General features: G+C 39.4%; 1 protein-coding gene across 1 annotated transcript in view; it reads left to right on the top strand.

The window, feature by feature from the left end:
* The first annotated feature begins 179 nt into the window (after nucleotides 1–179).
* slc15a4 (solute carrier family 15 member 4) overlaps nucleotides 180–20,874 on the top strand; it is a 28,322-nt gene continuing 7,627 nt past the window's right edge. Inside the window, exons 1-8 of the mRNA XM_031743696.2 lie at nucleotides 180–356; nucleotides 548–1,179; nucleotides 4,186–4,478; nucleotides 5,089–5,227; nucleotides 5,447–5,527; nucleotides 8,974–9,154; nucleotides 12,083–12,241; nucleotides 16,358–16,516. Of these exons, the coding sequence (XP_031599556.1) occupies nucleotides 601–1,179; nucleotides 4,186–4,478; nucleotides 5,089–5,227; nucleotides 5,447–5,527; nucleotides 8,974–9,154; nucleotides 12,083–12,241; nucleotides 16,358–16,516 (1,591 nt within the window). The 5' untranslated portion in view covers nucleotides 180–356; nucleotides 548–600. The remainder of the gene's footprint in view (nucleotides 357–547; nucleotides 1,180–4,185; nucleotides 4,479–5,088; nucleotides 5,228–5,446; nucleotides 5,528–8,973; nucleotides 9,155–12,082; nucleotides 12,242–16,357; nucleotides 16,517–20,874) is intronic.

The following is a 20,874-nucleotide window of genomic DNA, read 5'->3' as shown; positions in this document are numbered from 1 at the left end:
AGAAAAGAAAAAAAGATTAAAATGCACTGCAGAGCCACTTCCTTCTCTCCTTGCTTAGCTCTGCGTAAGCGGAACAAATCCCTATATCACACGGATGGTGTTGCGCGCCTCGATTCGCTGTACCCGTTGCGTAAGTTTCATTTGCAGATCGTCTCCACAGCAACGCAAGAGTGACAGCTTTTGACTGAGCTATGTGTCACGCGACAGGACTGTGACACTGTTTTTCTGTTGACACCCAGTTCTCTTTTCATAAAGTTCAGCTTTTAGACAGTACAAACGAAACATTTGAGCGGTTAGCATGGTCTAGATTGATGGAGACAACCGAAGACCCCTGGGACGTGTTTTTGTCATTAAAGGTAAGGTAATGAAAAACTTTAACAAGCTGTTGTGGTGTTTAAGCTAGCTTACTTCAGGTTTGTACTAAGCTAAAAACCTATATGACAAGAAAATGGGCTCTCCTTTGGCAATTTAGATGTTGTAAATGTACATTTGTTTGTGTTTGTGCTGCGGTGTCACCGTTTGGTTTATATCTGTGTTTTATTTTCAGGTTTGAACTCTTAAAAATAAGGAAGAAACTCTATTCCACTAAGTTGGGCGAGAATGGCTTACAACAGGGACGCCAATGAGAGCACCCCTCTTTTGGACTCAGACACTGAGAGCAGACCTTCACCACCGTCAGTCTTCGAAGGAAGAAGATTGGCATGTGCGGCCATCCTGCTGGCCGAGTCATTAGAGAGGATTGCTTTCTATGGCATAACGTCCAACCTGGTTCTTTTTCTCAATGGTAGTCCTTTTTATTGGGAGGGCACTCAGGCGAGCCAGGCACCACTCATGTTCATGGGAGTAACTTACCTGATTTCACCATTTGGAGGCTGGTTGGCCGATGCATACCTCGGAAAATTCTTGACCATTGCCGCAAGTTTGGTTCTGTACATTTTTGGCATGCTGTTTTTCCCTTTTATTTCAAACGAGGGCACCAGGATACACCTGTGCGGGGAAGAAATGGCATTTCCTGTGCAGCCTGCTGAGTGTCTGAACACAAACGTTACCACTCCAAAAAACGTTACATGCCCCATTCGTGCCCCATATTGTGGCCCAGCAGTCTATGGTGGACTTTTCTTAATTGCCTTAGGTGTGGGTACTGTGAAGTCTAACATCACTCCATTTGGAGCAGATCAGGTAAAGTATAAACAGCACTACTATGAGTTATTAAAGTTTGTATTAATTAGGAAATACCTGGAGCTTCGTGTTGCAAGAAGGCCATAACCTGAACCATTAGCTTTCTGGAATTGGCCTGTATAAAATGTGTAGTGGGGACATCAATGAAGTCAGACATGTCATGGGGCTTTAGCTGCGCCATGACATTTCACTGAGACATACATCCTCTTGATTGTCATGGCTACTTATGGCTCTTACCATTAAAAACTAAACATTTTGAAGCATCTTGTAGAATAGACAATACATCTCTCTGGAACACATGTACAAACTGAAACACTTAAAAACACTTCTTCAATTGCTCTTAGTTGGTAATAAGAAGTGAAACACACATCTGTCAGTTTAGTATCAAAATTATCTAGAGGACCCTCCACAACACGCAATCATGGAAGTGGGAAAGTTCATCAATGGGGTCATTGTTTCTCAGAGTAATCTAATCAGGAGAGGATAAAATGTTTCAAAGGGAGCTGGCAGAACGAATATGATTAGTGCAATGTTATGTTCACATACACAACACACAAGAGAGACCGCTTTTTTTTTTCTTTTTTGTAAAAGTCCGCTAATGTTAAAGCAAACGAAATGCACCATGAGGTTACTTTTTCCTGCGTACTGAAACTGAAATTTTTACCTCATACAGACAAAATTTTCCCATTAGTGATCCTCCAAAAAGTGAAAGTCCTTGGTGCGTGGGAGATTTGAATATTTAAGAGAAACAGAAGAGTCCCTGTTAAAATTGGCCTCATTCCTAATAACGACACCCTCTCACAGCGTAAAAAAATTATCATACTGATTGTTGTGATTTCCCCCTTTTAAGCACAGTGCATTTGCATGAAAAAAAAAAAGTTTGTGACCTCTTTGGAATTACCAAACTTGGACTTGCAGTTTTGTCAGTCATGATACTTGGTCTGATCTTCGGTGACAATTGTAAAGAAACACAATCTGACTGAACATATAGCACAAAAAGTTGGATTTATATTAGTTTATTGTTTGTAGCAACTTGTTGTTGAACCTCCTATAGCAGCTACAGCTTTCAAATGGGGCTGTTTCCGGTAGCTGCTCATAAAATGATTTAATGTTTGCTTGCTAGTTCACCTAACCTTTCCTTTAAAACACAGACAGCTGCTCTTTAATTCAGTGATAACAAGCTATCCATACGTGATTTTGGCTCCACCAGACTTTAAAGTTGGGATGATGGAGTTGTCCACCTTTTGATAAATCTCTTCACGCATCACTGATCTAGAAATCTCATTAAAAATCTGTAGATCTTCCAAGCTTTCCAACTAATGGCTGGATCTGGTTGTTTTGCTAGTAGTGTGTTTTCCCTTTAACACATTTTTTTTTCCACTGCCATTATTATTTTTCTGACAGTGTTAGTGTCCAGTTGTGGAAATATCTACAGGTGTCACCACTCAGAGACAGATGTATTTTAATTGTATATATTTAATTAGTTTTAGTTTGTGTTAGACTTTATTCATATCTGGTTGAATTTTCATTATGTAGGGGTATTTGTCAGGGAAATATTCAAGAAATTTAGAATAAATATTACTATAAAAACACAATTTCTGTGTCATGTATGCACACTAGTCTTATTCACCAAAACATTCTAATGTTTGTTGCGCTGACAAAGACTAAAACATATTTCCTCTTGTAGTTTTGGAAACCCACAATATGATTTAAGTTAGTTTTCCTAGTTCTTGTGTTAAGTGTAGTTTTTATTTCAGGTAACTTAAATGTTTTTGTAACTATAGTCTTGCTCCAGCTCTTTAGAAAAAAGCTTATAGCTTATAGCTTTTAGAAAAAAGCTATAAGCTTATAGCTTTTTTCTAGCTTATAGCTTCATATATCGCTAAATGCTTTTACAATCACGAGGAAGGTGTTCATCGTTTATGTCAACCAATCGAAACTCAGACTTTTTTGCCTTTATTTATATAAAGGCACCCCAACAACCATCCAGTCTCATTTTCTTAATTGGATACCACTGAGGTTCAAACAGAGTTGCGAGTTTAGTTAAGTTGTGTTTACTATAATTGTGACCTTTATGAAGCTTGGACAACATTTTATGAGTAATCATTGCAGAAATCCCAGTAATTTCAGATAGCTGACAAGAATTTATTTCTCCAGCTATGCCATGATGGAATTACTTTCATAACTGACTCTGCACAAATGCACTGATGAACCCCAGAAAGATTTATGCTGAATGTATTGACCTTATGTTCAGTACATTAGGTTGGTCATTTTAGCTGTACCAGTGCATCTTTTGTGCTTGTATATAAGCAACATATCCATCAGGAATTGAGAAAATCTTTTCACTCAAAAGAATAACTGTATGTGGGATGGATCAGATGATAATATTATGTGTTTGCATAGACAGCTATTGCAGCGTTACTAAGCCAATATTATAACCTTTAATTGCAACCTTTTAAAGAATGCTAAAAGCTACAATAAGCAGATAAAGAATAAAGAAAAAGTTGCTTCTATTGTTTTTCTGCTCATTTCACTCAGCTGAGATGATAAAAAGATAAGGATATTATAAAGTTTGCACAGTATTGCTATGTATATTTTACTATAAATGTGGCAAATGTGTTGACTCATGCAAATTGGTGTTCAGCTTGTGATCACTGTTTCTCTTTGTTATTGACAGTTCACTGTTGTGTTTTTGATCAGTTTAGGTTTTTACAAACTGTACTTTGTACTATATGTTATAGCTTTGAGTCATGCAGCCACAGTTTAAATCAATTTAAACCCTGTTTCCTGGCTTTGAAATCTTAATCTTTTATATCAGAGGACTTGTGACTTCACTTATTTTTTTATAACAATCAGATGCTGGTAGTTAACTTACAAACTCATGACAAACCACTGTTGCAAAGTTCAGAGTACACTTACTCTTTTTACACGCTCTTTATGTTTGGATTAAAGAAAAAAAAAAATTGCTTGCGTACATACGTCACCCTGTGCTTTGTGTGCTCGCAGGTCAAAGACAGAGGACCAGAGGCCACACGCAGATTTTTCAACTGGTTCTACTGGTCTATTAACTTGGGTGCCATCCTGTCACTGGGAGGTGTGGCCTACATCCAGCAAAACGTTAGCTTTGAGGTTGGCTACATCCTTCCTACTGTGTGCCTTGGTATCTCTTTCCTGGTCTTTCTCCTGGGACGTATGGTTTTCATCACCAAGCCCGCCGATGGAAGTGCCTTTACTGACATGTTCAAGATCCTGGCTTTTGCCTGCTGTTCACAGAAACCAGTGGAGCCAAACCTGCTCCGGTAAGAGTGGCATTTCATACAGTAATTAAATACATGTACAAACAAACCACACAAAGCACACCCAGATCAGTCTCAGTGGGACAGCTTCCTAAAGTAGTGTAGTGACGTTAGTTGGATGGTGACTGTGAACCAGTGGAATAAAATGGCTCTATTTTATTGGTAGAGCTTTATGTTAAAGCCTCCTTTGATCCACCTGTATAATTCTTTTTTTCCCCCATTGGTTCAGGCATTCATCTTCGTTCCATGTGGTTAAGTTATTCTGAAGTGCGGATACTTGACTTTGAACCAAAGTAGCACTATTAGCTCATAAACTTGACATTGAATATTTTAAGTTGGGCAGTCCTGCTGCCTTTCAAGAATTTCTTATTAAGACATTTTCTCCAGAGATGGGGATTATAGGCTTTAGAAAAAAAGTTTCTTTCATATCTCTAGAAGTGCTGTTGTTAAAGGCCGAGAGATTCACATAAAAGGCTGATTAATTTCCCACTTAAAGGGCACAGACCAATTCTAGTTTATTCTAGATTTATTTTTGCTTTATGCCATTAATTACACTGTATTTTTAAACTATTTCAATCAGGTTTATGTTTATTAAATTTTTCCTGTGAAACAGCAAACCGGCACTACTGGACAGTGCCAAAGTGACTTATGGAGGAAAATTTCCTGAAGAGAAAGTAGAGGAAGTCAAAGCACTGGTGAAGGTCCTTCCGGTTTTCTTTGCTCTTATTCCGTACTGGACTGTATACTTTCAGGTAAGATCAGCCGATATAAAGTTAGATCCAAACATTAAAACAGTATTGCGCATGATGAGAAATGCAAAGTGAGAACACAAGAGATAATGTGCACACATTATCAGGTAAAGCATTGTTTGTGTCAAAACTGGAGAAGAATGGTGTGCACCAGACACCCTGGTGATCAGAAAGTGGAGAACGACTTCACGCTGAGACTCTAATCTCCTTTTCGCATTACAGATGCAGACAACGTACGTCCTGCAGAGCCTCCATCTGAAGATTCCTGATACGACCCCAAACAGCACTTCTGACTTCTCTAAGGTAAACTGAAGTGGAGACGCTCTCCTGCACCTCTTTCCCGTTTAATTAACAGTTTTAGTGCCAGTGTGCTCTGACTTGATTTGTGCTGTGGTACTTTAACTGTTCTCTAATTCTCTGTAGTTAAACATAACAGCGTGGAGCTCTAGCCTGCTTTCTCACAAGTGGTTTTGATCTATATTTTTTACTGCTGAAACTAAAGGAGTCAGTAGGTCACTGACACACAACAGCTGGAGGCAGCAGCAAAGGCTGATAATGCAACGGGGATTAAGTGAGAACTTCATAGACTAATACCTCACAGATTAGCAACCTGGCTGGCATTGTATCTCACCACAGCAGCGCCTCCACCTGTTTCTGTTTGGCAAATTTTGCTGGTATACCTGTCTCTCACTTTGCCTGAGTCTATTTTCGTTTTGGCAAATTTAAGTTTTCGTTTTATAGTGGCAGCAGAAAATAGAGAAAATTGGGTGGCGGGGAAGGACCAGTGGAGTGACATGCAGTAAATGGTTCAGCAAGGAATGGAGGACTCGGTGTTCAGGCATTTGTGCCTATGTGATACACGCCCAGTACTTGTCTATCAGGACACCCCTAGCAGATTAGATGTTGAGCGCTGCGGCGCTTTGATGACTGAAAATCAAAAGGTTCAAAAGCAATGAAATTAACTTGAGTAGTAACAGCAGCTTGCGTAGTGCAGTAAGTCTGTTCATATTTCTGAACAGGCATGCTTGAGGTGATTGTGAAGTGTACCGACTTCACAGAAATGTGAAGTGAAACACTTGTCGGTAAACCTCGCAGTCTGAGTTAGTGCTGTTGAAAAGCCACAGTAATACTCGACTTAGAACACCGTGAAACTATGTGACATGACTTTGTTTACTCGTGTAACATGTTTACAACTGTGTGTAAGAACTACATTTTAAAGTTTGCCTAAGTGCACCGTTTATCTGGTACGAAAAAATTGAACTAGGCCCTTCCTGCTACCGGCCTCGACATTTGTCATTATCAAAAGGGAAGTGAGAATAGATGTCTCGTCTCACCTGACACATTTCAGTGGCCAACCTGAACAAAAACTGTCTCTTTGGAGAAACGGCACCCATACTACTATTACTACTACTATGAGGTTAAAATTTATGAATTTATAGTAATTGTTTGACTAGTTGCTTTATTTTTGGGTTTGATTGGCAATTTGAAAACAAAACTACTTTAATTTGAAAATCACATTTTAAAATTAAAACTGTTTTCATGGTAACCCACAATACATTCAATACTTCATGCCCTGTTACTCATTCAGAGGATAAACAATTTATTATTCGTCTGCAGAGATTACATATTTATATAAGCTTTTTTCTCTAATCTGTTACAATAGATTATAAGGGTTAGAGCAGTGAAGCTGCAGGAAACTTCATGACATGGTTTAGAAATCCCCCCAATGTCTCACACCAACTTGGACATAGTAATCAAGTAAATGTTTCTGCAGTTATCTCAGAAATGCTTTGCAGTGATCTAAAATTATTTGTTCCATTGCTCTTCTGCTTTTAACATTTTTTTTATTATTTCTTAAAAACTTGTTTTTAAAATCTCTCAATATTTCAATAGTAAACGAGGCTTATGTACAAACCTTGCTCTGATCTTAAAGGGGTAAGAAAATTCAGTGATATTTGCAAACGATCGTAATGCTCAGATGCTGAAATTTGAGTCACACATTCACAAGTGTTCCTTGAGCTTATGCGCACAAGATCATTGTTGCAAGTCTGAAAACTTGAATCTCAAAATTGGATTCATGTGAAAGCCAGTTGAAGCCTGAAATTTGATAATGATCAGCCATGCATGATGTTTTACAGCAAATAGATTTTTTTTTTTTTTTTGGTCAATTCCCAGTCCAAATGTAAACAAAAACACTGGGTTAGTACTACTACTGAGAGGAGTGTTTTTCTGTGCATCTACTAATGTTTGAAAATGCAGAACTGTGTAGAGTACACACAAGAGGCTGCAAACATTTGCTGGAAGCGTGTGGTGGCTTCTCCCAAACTGAATGGCCATTGCAATTCACACAATTGTGCGCTCTCAGAAACAGTCACGTTCTGTATCTACTGCGCCTCATGACAGCATGTGATAAAAGAATCCTATACTATCATTTATCTTCCTCTCCTTAAGTGTAACAGTACTTGTAGCTGAAAAACAGAGCATTCTTATTGAAATTATAGTTGGATGTAATGTGTTCACAAACACCTAATAGTGTAATTTTACTGCTTTCGTGACTCCCACATTAACCCCAAGCCAACTTTTACCTTTTAACAGACAAAAATGAACACATACTACAAATGTAATATTATTGCATATATTAAAAGCATGCTTCAATAACTCTTCTTTCACGCTGATCTAAAGGTGATCTAGGGAAATAATGGCTAAAATGCTCACAACCTGCCATGTGCAACCATATTTTTATGGGATACTTTTTGATCCCTAAATGGTAGCACTATCCAATTTTCTCAAGATAAAGAGCAGCAGAAAATATAAATCTTGCAATAAGTCCTTATCATTTCCCAAACTGCTAAATCAGTATACAGTGTGTATGTGTGGTTTTCATTTGGGGAAGTGGGGAAGAAAACAAAAAAACACTGAGATTTGTGAGATTTGGGCCTGCTGAGACACCTCAGTCATTCATGCCAGCCTTGCCTTGGCAAAGAAGAAGTCTCATTTAGCACTTCCTATCATTTTGAATATGATAATGTACAAACAAGAGAGAAAAACACTCTCTAAGGAGCTGCGTACAGATTGCCAGCGGTCGCTCTAAGAAATGGAAATTCAATTTGAGAATAAATGATCCTATCAGAAGTGTTAAACCAGAGACACATCAGGAGCTCAGATGGCACTTGGAATTTGAATTGCACAAAACAAAACAAAAAAAACCAAAACCTCTGCTCCAGCAGTTTGCACTGTTACACTGCTCAGTCAGTGAGATATTGCCTCAACTTGTAAATACTTTGTATGCTTATAGTGGATTTTCTGTTTGATTGATATGTCATCCAGTCTGTTTACACAGCACAATTATTCCTTCCAAAGATTACGCTTTATCGTAATAATTCAGAATCAGCTTTGTCAATTTTGTCTCACATTTAAGCTTTAATAGATTAGAATGTAAAAAAGAGAACTTATGAATCCTATTAATACTAGTGCTGCTGCTGCTACGGCTGTGAATAATAGGCTTAATATTTATTCGGTATTGACTGCCTGCTTGCATTACTATAGATGCTATTTATGTTTTGGTTTTTTTGGTTTTTTTTTAATTGCTTTATGTTTTGCTTTCGACCACCTGGGGGTGCCAGAGCAGTATCAAGTCTGAACGATGCACAGACTCGAGTGAATGCAAACATTTGTCGAACTGTGTAGTTTTCATACTTTGTTGCTTTTTGTTCTCTTTCATCCCATGTTTCTCCCCCTGGATTCCCCAGTTGACGTTCCGCTTCCCGCCTGCCTGGCTCACCATGTTTGACGCAGTGCTCATTATCATGCTGATTCCCCTGAAGGACAAAGTGGTGGACCCAATCCTGAAACGGCGCGGCCTGCTGCCCTCCTCCCTGAAAAGGATCGCAGTAGGGATGTTCTTTGTCATGTGCTCGGCCGTGGCAGCGGGTGAGTGCACCCGCAGCCGAGTTCTCTGTACATGTCACTTAAGTAGGACAAACACAACAAAGGAAAAAAGGCAAAGTTGGGCTTATTTTCTGTGGTAGATGGAACATACAATCAGCAGTTCCAGGGCAACAAGCAATACAGCTACTTCATCTATATTTTTATTACTTTTGGTAACATGGCTCTATTACAAAGCAGCTTCACCGACATGACTTAAATATGGTCACTGAGTGAGGGGTTTTTTTTTTTTTTTACATTGCTATTCTGGTGTTGCTTTATGTGGGACTCGAAAGATGGTTTGTCACAGATTTATAGTCGATGCCGAAAAACCCCATGACTTTCCATCTGGCAAAGGAAAAGCAGCAGATATTGTCCCCCCTCACTCACTAGCTTATAGAGAGCGCTGTGGCATCTAACTTTTTAGTCCTGTGTGACTGCACCAGCCGTGCTCAGTCGTGTTCTTTTCCAGTCTGTAGATTGTTTTCGAAATAAAGCTTCAGCCAGGCCTGTCAGTGGTTGCTGCTGCACTGATGCATCCAGGCTAAAATGTTTCGAGCATGAAGGCAGGAAGAAAGCCAATCAGCAACACTCCTGAGAATCAGTCTACATTGTATTCCACAAACGCTCCGCTTTTTCTTACACAGAAATGCAAATGTGCAATATGAACATATTTTACTATTAGTGATCCTTAGATATTGACTAGTTTGGTTTTATAGATGGAGAATAATGCACTCAATGAAAATAAACAGCAGTTGTTGGGGATAAGTGTGAGGGAATCTCTGCAGAACTGGCCATTCTTTCATTTCATTTTTGAGTTCGTATTCTTATATAGCTCAAGCAAGCCGAATCTACAGTGTTCAACAAAACAAAACTGAAGTGTCATGACATTAGGTCACGATTATTTTATGGTATTTTTTACAAACTGATCTTATCTCCACGTATATGATAAACTTGTTCATTCTTGTTCCTTTATGGTCATCTGATAGCAGAATGTGTAAAAAACACAAAAAAAACACAAACCTAGCAACTTAATATATTAAAGCTCACCTCGTCAAAACAGTGAGTGTAAAGAGAAGATTGTAGAGTCCTCAAATGTTCTAGTCTTGATTGGCAGAGTAAGACCATCAAACGACTCTTTTTCAATCAACCTGATGCGGTAGAATGATTATTAACCAAATCTGCAGTGTTTATTTAAATATCAGAGGATATGAGGTTTCTGACAAATAAAGGTCCTTCTAATATTTTCATTTTCGTTTGCTTTTTCATTCGACTTACTGAAATAAAGTGCAACACTTGCATTTAAATTCAGGCAAAGTAAACTCTGAATATTGCAGAAGGCCGTTTTGAGTTCTGGGAGTGGAGAGAATGTGTTTATGGTGCAGCGGTAGTGTGGGAATTGGACGGATGAGTACACAACTCGTGTGCGACAAATTTCTGACCTGGATTCCAGGAGACAAATTGGAGGACTCTGTCAAAGTTTTACAGTAATATGCTTTGTAAAGTGAATTACTGAGATGCAGTATAATGATATTGCATCTGCAGCTTATTTGAATAATTATTCAGACAGCAGTAATTTGCAGAGCCTGTGCACCGTTTATCCCCAGAACTGACTCCATTCACATTGGTTCAGTTACGCACACTGACTCCTGGGTGCTGCCTTAACACTGTTATTACATTTCGAGCTGCATTCTAAGTTGACTTTACTCGGTGCTTATCTGTAGCTGTCCACAAGCTAAAATCATGAAGTTCAAAGACTGACAGATGGATAGCTGTGAATGTCCAAGTGTGGCATCTTTTATCCACAGACTAGATAGTTGTCACACATGACACCGTCGGCACGCCACACCGCTGCTCCTCGGTGGTAGCATCTCTTTCATCTTGTTGTGTATTTGTCTGGATTGGTGCAGCAGTATTTTACACGGTGAAGCTGTTTGTGCTGACACACGTGGTACGAGGACAGGTGGGCTACCCATGCAGTGAAAAGGGACTACTGAAGGCATGCTGCTAAGCAGACAGTAGACTGTTTCTGATCATTTCTCTACAACACTCCCAGAATTTGGCCACATGCTGACCAGCTCTCAAAAACTATGCTGACATTGTTTTTTCTGTTGTTTTTTTGTTTGTTTGTTTTTTAGCATGCTGTCTCACTTTTCTCACTTTGTCTGATCTCATTTGGTTAAAGCTCAATGGCTATTGCACCCAAAGCATTTCTCTCTCTCTTGCTGTTGCTCTCTCACTCTTTCTTGCCCTCTTTTCCTTTTTTTTTTTTTTTTTTCAGAAAAGCTAGAGCAGAGTTTCCAGGGATCACGCTGGGTTGTCTGTTGTGTGATATTTAGTTAGGGTGGGTGGGGGGGAGCAGAGATGTGTGCGTTTATAGTGTGCGACTTGCTCGGGGCAGCTCAGTGGCCGTGCTGTTCGAGATGGACAGCTGGTATTATAGGATATCCGGATTACAAGGCTACAACTCCTCTCAAATATAGCATTAAGTGCAGTTATGATAGGAGGCTGTCTCTGGGAGTTATCTGGAAATAGCCGCTGGTTACATGATAATAGCTATCGAATAAAGCTTTTAGGAAGCAGCGGCAGTTGATGACAACTGCCTGGTTCTTATTATTGAATCATCTGCACCGTCCCATTACCAACTGCCAGAATATAGAAGCGTGCAGATGTGATCTTAATGAAGTGTAGGCTAGCCTTAAAATTAGCTAAATCCTTAATGGACTGTTCAATGTTAAACTCTAAGTCAGGCAGCTTTTTGCTGTATGTTGGTGTCATGGACTTTAAAGTATCCTTTCCAAAAAATGTAAGCCTTTTCAAATTACCCATGCTAAATATATATGGTGTGTGTAATAAATTTTAGGTCTTTTTTTTTTTGCTTTCCCCTTAGTTAATTGTTCTTCCTTGTACTGTTTTCTGTGTCCACCCCATCAGGTATTTTGGAGACAAAGCGCTTGGAGATCGTCAAATCCAATGGTACCATTGACCAGATGCTTGGGAGCGTCATCTACCACGCGGCAGATTTGGCCATATGGTGGCAGATCCCTCAGTATGTGCTGATTGGAATCAGCGAAATATTTGCCAGCATTGCAGGTACAGCCAGTTGACATCCTCTGTGAAGTTTTCAAATAAATGCTAAACGCTCTCATTTAATAGTGCGATCAGGTAAACATGATGACTCAGACAAACGGTAAAATGTCACATCCTTCTCCAGAGTAAGAGACTTGTACTTTGAGTTGGTCAGCTTTTCCCTTTGAACATTCAGAATAGATTGGGGGCTAAAACCCATTGTGCCTATTCCTGTAAGCACAATGCAGTGAAGACTAATGTGTAAATCCTTTTTGAACACTTTGTTTGATTTATTGCCATCCTGCACCAGCTTAATGTGTTTGTGGGTTGCAGTCCATACTCCAGAGTAAATAGCCCACAACATCAATTGATAATTGATTATCCCGATTTTATCACACTACTGCAAGACATTGTTAAGTAATGGGGCATTTTCCAAATAAGGTGTGGATACAGTAACCGTTTTTTAACAAACAGGGAGGAAAAAGCAAAGCTTTCATTTTACGTCCAGTGCTCTTGAAACAGATAGAGGAGATGGCGAGATGCATAAATGTACAGATACTGTATATACACGATTAGCCCCAAGGTTATATTTGTAATTGCGGTGCAAGGCTGAGCGTGATATAAAGCTTTTACCTTTAATGTTTAATAGCTTGGTGAGCTGACATTTTTAGATATGTGCCATCATATGCAATGACTCTTACATTGGGCCTTTTTCCTTCCACAAACAAGGGACGGCTCAAGAGAGATAATACTAACAAATTGCACTGCCACATATTCACTTAGTTAGCTTTCACAGCTGACACACTGTTAATAAGGACGTGTTACACCATAGCCAATGAAAGTTTAATTATCAGTCCAGCAGTTTGATAGATCTGACATTTACATCTGCGTATATACACCAAAGAAGCAGAAAACGGGTCTTAAACATCCTATTAAGATTTCTTCTTATCAAATTGCACTTTTAGAAGCATTGTACTGCAGATTTACATTCATTTACATTTAACATGACATAGTATAACAGGTGGCTCTATAGCAATAAAAAACATCTCACTGGGTCTGTCGTGTAGTATCTGTAGCGTGGATTGCTTTTCACATTAAATCAGAGTAATATTTGCACCTCTAATTTGTAATATTTTGAATAGGCTCCTAATTTTTCATCCAGCTCTAACATTTGTCCAGTTAGAAGCAGCAAATACCTTAAACTAATACTGGTAAGGCTTTGTAATGACATTCCTCTTTGTCAGCGTAGAAAATGTTACAATGGCTGAGATTCTTTGTGAACATTATTTAGTCGAGACAAGACGATTCTAAGAAAACAATTCAACCGTTGTTTTTCTCCCCGCAACATTCTTTGGTTCAAATTTCAAGTGTTTCATTTATTTATTTATTTTTCTCAGAGAAATACATTTCCTGTCATTTATGTTTGCAAAAGCGATGAAAAAGAAAAGAATTGCATTGGATCAAGGCGGGTCAGAGTAGCTCTTGGTTCAAACAACAGCTACAGTCTTGTTCGTGATCATTTTCCAGGTATCGGCTCAAAACTGCTCGGTAAGAAACTCGCGAGAAATGAGAGTCATTTCATTTCTTGCGAGCCCTGGCGTGAAGAGTAAATGCCTTTTCATTAACAGCTTTGGGGAGAGCATATTGCCCCAGTAATACAATAACGTGGCAAAGTGGGGAATTGCTTTAATGCTGTTTGTGTTTGTAAGAAATGCACTAAATGTGAAATTCTGTATGAAGTTGTTTTGCGTTGAACGCAGTAGCAGCTGTGGGTCATTTTTATCCTTTAGCATGCAGACATACAAAATAGGCAAATATACCTCGCATTCAGCTTATCTATCTAATTGGAATCTTTATTTTTTTGCCTTCTTTCTCTTGCAGTCATGGCCTCGGGCATCAAATTATCTTAGTGATTCAACTTGTTAATCCCTCCAGGCATGATTGAGTCATTCTCCTACTACTATGAAATGTCCTACAACATATTGTGTGGTCTCCGGTGTAGTACATTCTTTATTTCTTACTTAAGAGTGAAAATGAGACCATTAATATTTAGGACTTGAAGGAATATCTGGCCAGTCCAGTTCCCTCAGAAAACATTTGTCATCTTTAAAAATCTCTGGAGACTTAAATTTGTTTAATGAGCTTGGGTATTATACAACCCTTGAGCGGAAATCCATAAGGCTTCTATAAAACACTGGAACTTCCGTAAAGAGAGTCCCTATGAAAGTCAAATCCGAGATTTAACAAAGCTATAGGGATCCTTAAAATAAACTTGCTCTCCCCTCTCTCTCCATCCCACAGGGCTTAGTTCAAGACAAAATGTCTGACAGAATTGTGGCATGTGTCTGGTAAAGAGGAATATTTCCCCTTAGTCATCTTCTGTTTGAATAAATCTGTGTAAAACCTCTGGTGCTATCAAACTTCCTGACTGCAGTCCCCAGTCTTGTACGACAGTGGGTAATGCTTTCCACATATGCCACTCAAGTTCGTCTGCTTTAAGGTGGCAAGAAAATGCAAAACCCTCTCGTAAAAGAAAAGAAAATAGTGCCCGCAGTATTTTTAAACATGTTTTTTTCTTATGAAAATAGTAGACGGCTTATGTTACTTTCTAAACCATAAAAAAAACCTTGACCTTGGGAATAGAAAACAATGTATATGTTAGATGTGTACATATGTATTCCCCTTCTGAGTGTTTTTTTGTTCCTTATTAAAATTAAACTTGTCATTCGACACTCCCTGAAAGCAAGTGAGGCATTTAGGTTATATAGGTTATTTTCATGCATACCAGTGATAATGTTTGCCACATCAATCTCTGCCTTTTTATTCTAAAAGGATCCCTCTGCAGTCTTTCTTTCTTTCTTAGAACTATCGCAGGTATCTGTCAAGAAACTGTTCATCACGTTAATTTGCACAATATTACCCTCTAAGGATGTTAAAAGCCACACATAAGCACAACTCCCTAATCTCTTCTGACAGATGTAGCTATAGGGCCTCCTATGTTTGAGGTGCCATGAAATTATCAATGTCAGCTTGCAGCAAGACAGAATGTTTTAGGCAAAGGACACACAGATTTCTCCCCATACTCCTCTTTCTCAAAAGTTTCTTGCTCTTTTTTTCCCTCCAGTCTGTTTTTTTTTCCATCACACAGTAAATACTGAATAATTTGTCTTCCACAAATTATTTAGTACTTACAAACACCACAGTCCAGTGCCACCATAGGAAATGAGCTGCCAAGGAATTCTTTTGCAATTAACAAGTGAATAGTCAACAAAACCCGCCCAAAAAACAAAATTATTTTACACAGATGGATAAATACACGAAGAGTTGGGATTGAAATGTTACTCCGCCCATAAAATGTACACCAGCATGCCTGATGTTTTTAGTTGTCTGTCCACTAGAAGTAACAAAAATCACTACTCTTTCTACAGTATTGATCTTTGATTAAACCTAAACGCAGTGATCACCTAGTGGGTACTGGTTACTTTTATGGGCAATAACATGTAAATTGTAATAGATCGTGAGCCAGATAAGCTGTTATATCAGTGGCGTTACCAAAGTTTACAATCCAGAAAACCGTGTGTCTAAAACCAAGAGGCTGCCTCTGGGTTTTGCACAAACTGTGCAATATTCTGGGGTCTCTGAGGAAGGACATTTAATTGAAATGATCTGAAATCTGGGGACTATCTTTTAAAAAGAGCAGTTTTTTTGTTAGACATGCCAACACGATATTGTTTTCTCTACCAATCCTGCTTGCCATATTTGCTTCCATGCAAGTTTGCCCATTTCCCCAAATGTAATTTAAAGTGGTCCAGAGATGCATCTGAAGATGACATCCAAAGTGAAGAAGCATTAATTTTAGTCAGGAAAGACTTAGATTTCCACATATTATTATTTATCACACCGCTCATATCCAAGTAAATTATGTTACCTTGTTGCTCCAGTATCTCAGACTTGGATTTATTCAGAACTTGCTTAGGTAAATCCTGTGTCTAAGTAGCAGTGAATTCCAAGTTACATTACATCATCAATGCAGCTTTTGTCATATTTCATTACATGTTGTACCATATAAACTATAAAGCTGCGTTACATTAAGATTTAATTAAATATATTTCTATGTATGTGTTTTCATCTTTATTGCAGGCCTGGAGTTTGCCTATTCTGCAGCCCCCAAGTCCATGCAGAGTGCCATCATGGGGCTCTTCTTTTTCTTCTCTGGGATTGGATCCTTTGTGGGCTCCGGATTGCTGGCTATTGTCTCCCTCAAGTCAATTGGCTGGATGTCATCCCATAGAGACTTTGGTAAGAGATATTTTAGCTTATGATAATTCCAATTTGGCAGGTATGTCACACGTACCGTGATCAAGAGGTAGAGAAGTCGACAGAAGCTGATAGCACGTGTGTGGGTGCACCTGTATGTTTGTGCAAGTGTAAGCGCACACATATGTCTGTGCGTGTGTTTGTGTCATTGCAAAATGTGGTCCTGGAACCATCTGGTGTAGGTGAAGCTACCACAAAGGCGAAGACTTCAAGCACTTGTGCTTAAACTGGAAATAAAAGCTGGTTTTCTTTTCAACCTGTTCTCATCACTTCATCATTATCAAAACACACAGTAGTGACGTGATTCTCAGCGCTATCCGTAAGTCACCTGTCACCTCTTTTGCCAAGCATCCTGTTTGGTGCTCAGTGCTAGACCACATACTATTGTATTCCCACATCGACTTTAGGTATAAAACCACAAGAGAGGCATCGATTCAGACTGCCTGAAATTAATCTTCCAGGAACATACCTTAAGAATGTTCAAAAGCTTGAGCTGATTTAAAATCCACTTAAAGACTTTGTAAATTATACACAGAAAGGAGGGGGGCAACACCCTGCACAGGTCTCTTGTTTTAAGAGTGTTTCACATTATAAATAGGCATGTCAGACTAACGACAAAAGGTTTGTGTAAATCTGTCCGAGTGCTAGAATGAATAGCGTGGTGGTGGCAGCAGATGGATGGACTCCCTAGCGAGTAGAGCCTACCAACCCAGATGCACTTTTCCCTGAGCATGCGGTAAATAAGCCAACACTGTAAATTGTTTATCCACAAACACCTAATAGCTCATTAATACAGTGTACCGACAGGTAGGGAGGTACTTCTGATGATGTTAGCACTAGACGATGCTTGGCATGCCTCATATATCCATCCTTTGCTCAGCCGTGCATCACTCGAGGGGAAGGTAAGCTAAAGTTGTTCTGCCCGTAAGACTTCCTTTGCTTTCCAAAAAAAGAAGGTGAACTGCAGAAATGGAACAAAACATCCTCCTGGCCACTGATTAAAGACATACGGCACAAAGCTTAGGCATTACATACAGTCGGGGTTTATGCAGTTTGTTATTGTGGCTGTTTTTCACATTTTGTTGGATGCTAGCTTTTTTTCCACATCTCCTGGCTCTCTACGTGGAAAAGATTCAGCTTATTTCCATGGCTGCGGGCAACATGGCGTGCGGTAAACAGCGTCTTGGGTGAGCTGTGCCGAGCTGTGCTGACCTGCACAGGCCTGAAGACAGACAGCTGCATTAATCACAGGCTGGGGGTCTGATTACATAGGCCTGTTCCTCTTAAGTAAAGCTGTCCCTCGAGCATTACATGGAGACGGCGCTGCTAGTTTGGCATCACACTGGTAGATGCTCAGCCCTCCTGTCATGCTGTAGCTCTATCATCCCCCTACTCTGCACAAACCTCTGTTAGTCAGTGTAGGTAAAATGTCACAGAGAGAATTCAACTTTCTCCTTGTTTTCGAGACTCAAACTCTCGGTTTAGTAAAGACGTCAGGGAAGATCATGGCTGATTTGTGTTTTCATATTTTTAAAAGATCAGATCAAAGAAGGTACCAAAACCTTAGATAACCATTAATTAGGCACTTAAAGCTTTAACTAAGAAGGTACAGTGGCTGTAATATAACTGCACATGGCAGTAGCATAACAAAGTATTCAACCTCATACTTACTACTTTTTTTCCCCCTAAACTAAACTGTATCACATGTTTTTTTTGTTTGTTGGTTTTTTAAATGTAAAAACCTGCGTAAACACAGGTTCTTATGTGAGAAAGCATGCCAGAAAAATAGTGTATCCAGTATGAATGTTTGGACACATTTGCATTGTGACAAAAAGTTCACAAACTTGCACCTAAATCTCATTGTGCACCCCTGTTACCATCAGCAGACTGAAACAGAAAGACTGTGGTACTCAGAATGTTACTTGTAACTGTGGTTAAAGCATATCTGTTTGCAACTCCTTAATTCTCACATTGAAATAGGTTTGAAACATATTATAGAAGCATTTGTGAAATCCAATTATTGCTTTTGGTTGTGATGTGCCATCACAATATTTCTGTAAGCACAAGAGCATCATTTTTGCCCAGTGTGTTTTGGTTAGTGGAGTCAGAAATAGACATTTCTTAAGGAGAGAGACTTGTCATTTCTTGCATCTTTTGAGACTTGCTCTTGGGAAGTTTGGCAATTCCTGCTGTTCACTCTTGTTCCAGTAATCTTTGCTGCTGTGGATCGTTGACCTGTGGAGTTTGAGAGCCTCATAAATTGCTTTGTAACCCTTCCCGGGTGATTGTCTTTTATGTCATCAGGGACTTCTTGCGATTTTGGCAATGTGTGCTACAAAGTAAATGTGTAAGCTGTGATCCCGAAAATGTTTTGTTTAAGCGGTAATTGCACTGAACATGGATAGTGGTCATCAGGCCAGAATGTGTTTAGCCCAGCTACTAGTGTTACCAGAGGTGCCCGTGGCTCAGATGTTAGAAGGGGTCGACTACCACTCACCGATCAGGACATTCTCGGGCAAGATATTGAACCCCAACTTGCACCTGATGCCTGATTTGTGTGAGTGTGAATGATGGACAGTGCACCTAGCCATAGCACTGTATGAATAAATGTTTAAGGGTAAATAAGACTTGTAGTGGGAAGGGGTCAACTTGAGTAGAAAGGCACTATATATAAACCAGTCCATTTACTGGTCAGTTATCAGTGTATTGTTTAAAAGTCTTAGAAAACACACTAAAACACAATTAGCAAGTAAAATGTGTTTACACAGGACTTTCTGACAACACTGTAAACGTATGGTGTAAAAAATTAAAAATTATATTTGTTTTTTGAATAGTGGCGTAGTTCCCTTTTTTATTTCCAGTAATTTTCTGCATCACAGAGACAGTAATAGCACTCGTCCAAGATTTAAATGGCTTAAATGATACACAAGTCATTCTATTGCTCATCTTAAGAAGGAATCTGCAGTCTTGTGCATGCTCCAACACTGGGATGGGCAACATTTTTCCTCACGGAGCCTGCCTCACTTGGACAGAGTCAGCAAAGAGCCAGTCATTGAACATTTTCTATTATCTTTTTAATTTTCTGCCCAGTTATGACCTATTTTGCTGAGTGAGCTTCTCTTCACTTGTGCAGCTCAAACGTCAATGCCACTGCAGATGAGTCTTGAGTTTTTTAGATGTTCTTCTTTGCTTGTTTGTTTCCTGACACTTCGTCTATGTGATAATCTGTGTGTCTGGTATATTTAGATAGGTAGAAGACCTCTTGTTCTTGGGGTGTATGGCCCTGTGTGTGCGCAACTGAAGGACACGGCAGTGGTCCGCAGAGCGCTTTGTGCAACGTTTTAGTTCTCAAACTTGAAACATTTCAAGCTCATGTTGAAATTATTGATCCCTTAAATCTCACAACAAATTGTATTCCACCGTGGTTACATCTGGTTGAGTAGTCATCCATCACATTCTCTCATTGGTATTTTTATAGGCCTGGTATAACAACACTGCAGCTACTTTTATTCTCAGGCTAAGTCAGTCAAGCATCAGCCTTTACGCTCTATGCAATATTATCCTTTACACAAGAGAAGGCTTTTGTCTTCAGATAATGGCGCTTGCATTTAATTCGCCTTCCCTGTTGTGTAGGTTTTATTCACTGTTAGTGAATGGTTTTTGTGAATTTCTGTAGTCACGTGACAAGAAATGGCCTTTTCTTTTACCAGCATTCAACTCCGGGCTGATGTTATGTCAGATGTCTGGCACGTGTTCAGATATTCACAGCGAGCTGACATTCGCACATCCTGTTGGGCCGCACTGCGTGAAATGTCAGGGTGTTAATGGAAGCCTCTAGTGTCAGATCTGACGAATTTAACATAAACTCTGTCTGAAAGGACTGTATAGGTCTGTATACACGCCAGAGGTAATAGGGGGCGCATACATATGGCTAGCCTGTTGTAGCAATTTAAAAACTTCAGCATCAATCATGAAGTCTTCCAAGCCGGCAGAGAGCTGCAGAAAATAATATTTATTGCTGAAGCAAACATGCATCGATTCTCTCTCCCGATTTCATTCTCGGGCTGAGGATGGCATTGAAGTCACTGGAGCATTAAAATGTTGGGTTATAATACCGAAGGTCTGGATCAATTGATCCATTTTCAAACATTAAATTGATATTGACCCATTTCATCTCGACTCACATGGTCTCCTCAAGCCCACTTGCAGGTAAATTATCCCACAAGTTTACAACGCTCCAATATTGGATGGGTGACCCCTCCGGTTTGCAGCATTCAGCCTAATCACAACCTTGAAATTTACTAACTCAGAGCTGCCAAACAGATCCTCTAAACATGGCA

The sequence above is a fragment of the Oreochromis aureus genome, linkage group 12, assembly GCF_013358895.1.
Source record: "Oreochromis aureus strain Israel breed Guangdong linkage group 12, ZZ_aureus, whole genome shotgun sequence".
NCBI lineage: Eukaryota > Metazoa > Chordata > Actinopteri > Cichliformes > Cichlidae > Oreochromis > Oreochromis aureus.
Note: the sequence above shows the minus strand (reverse complement) of the source record. Positions and strands in the feature narration are given on the sequence as shown.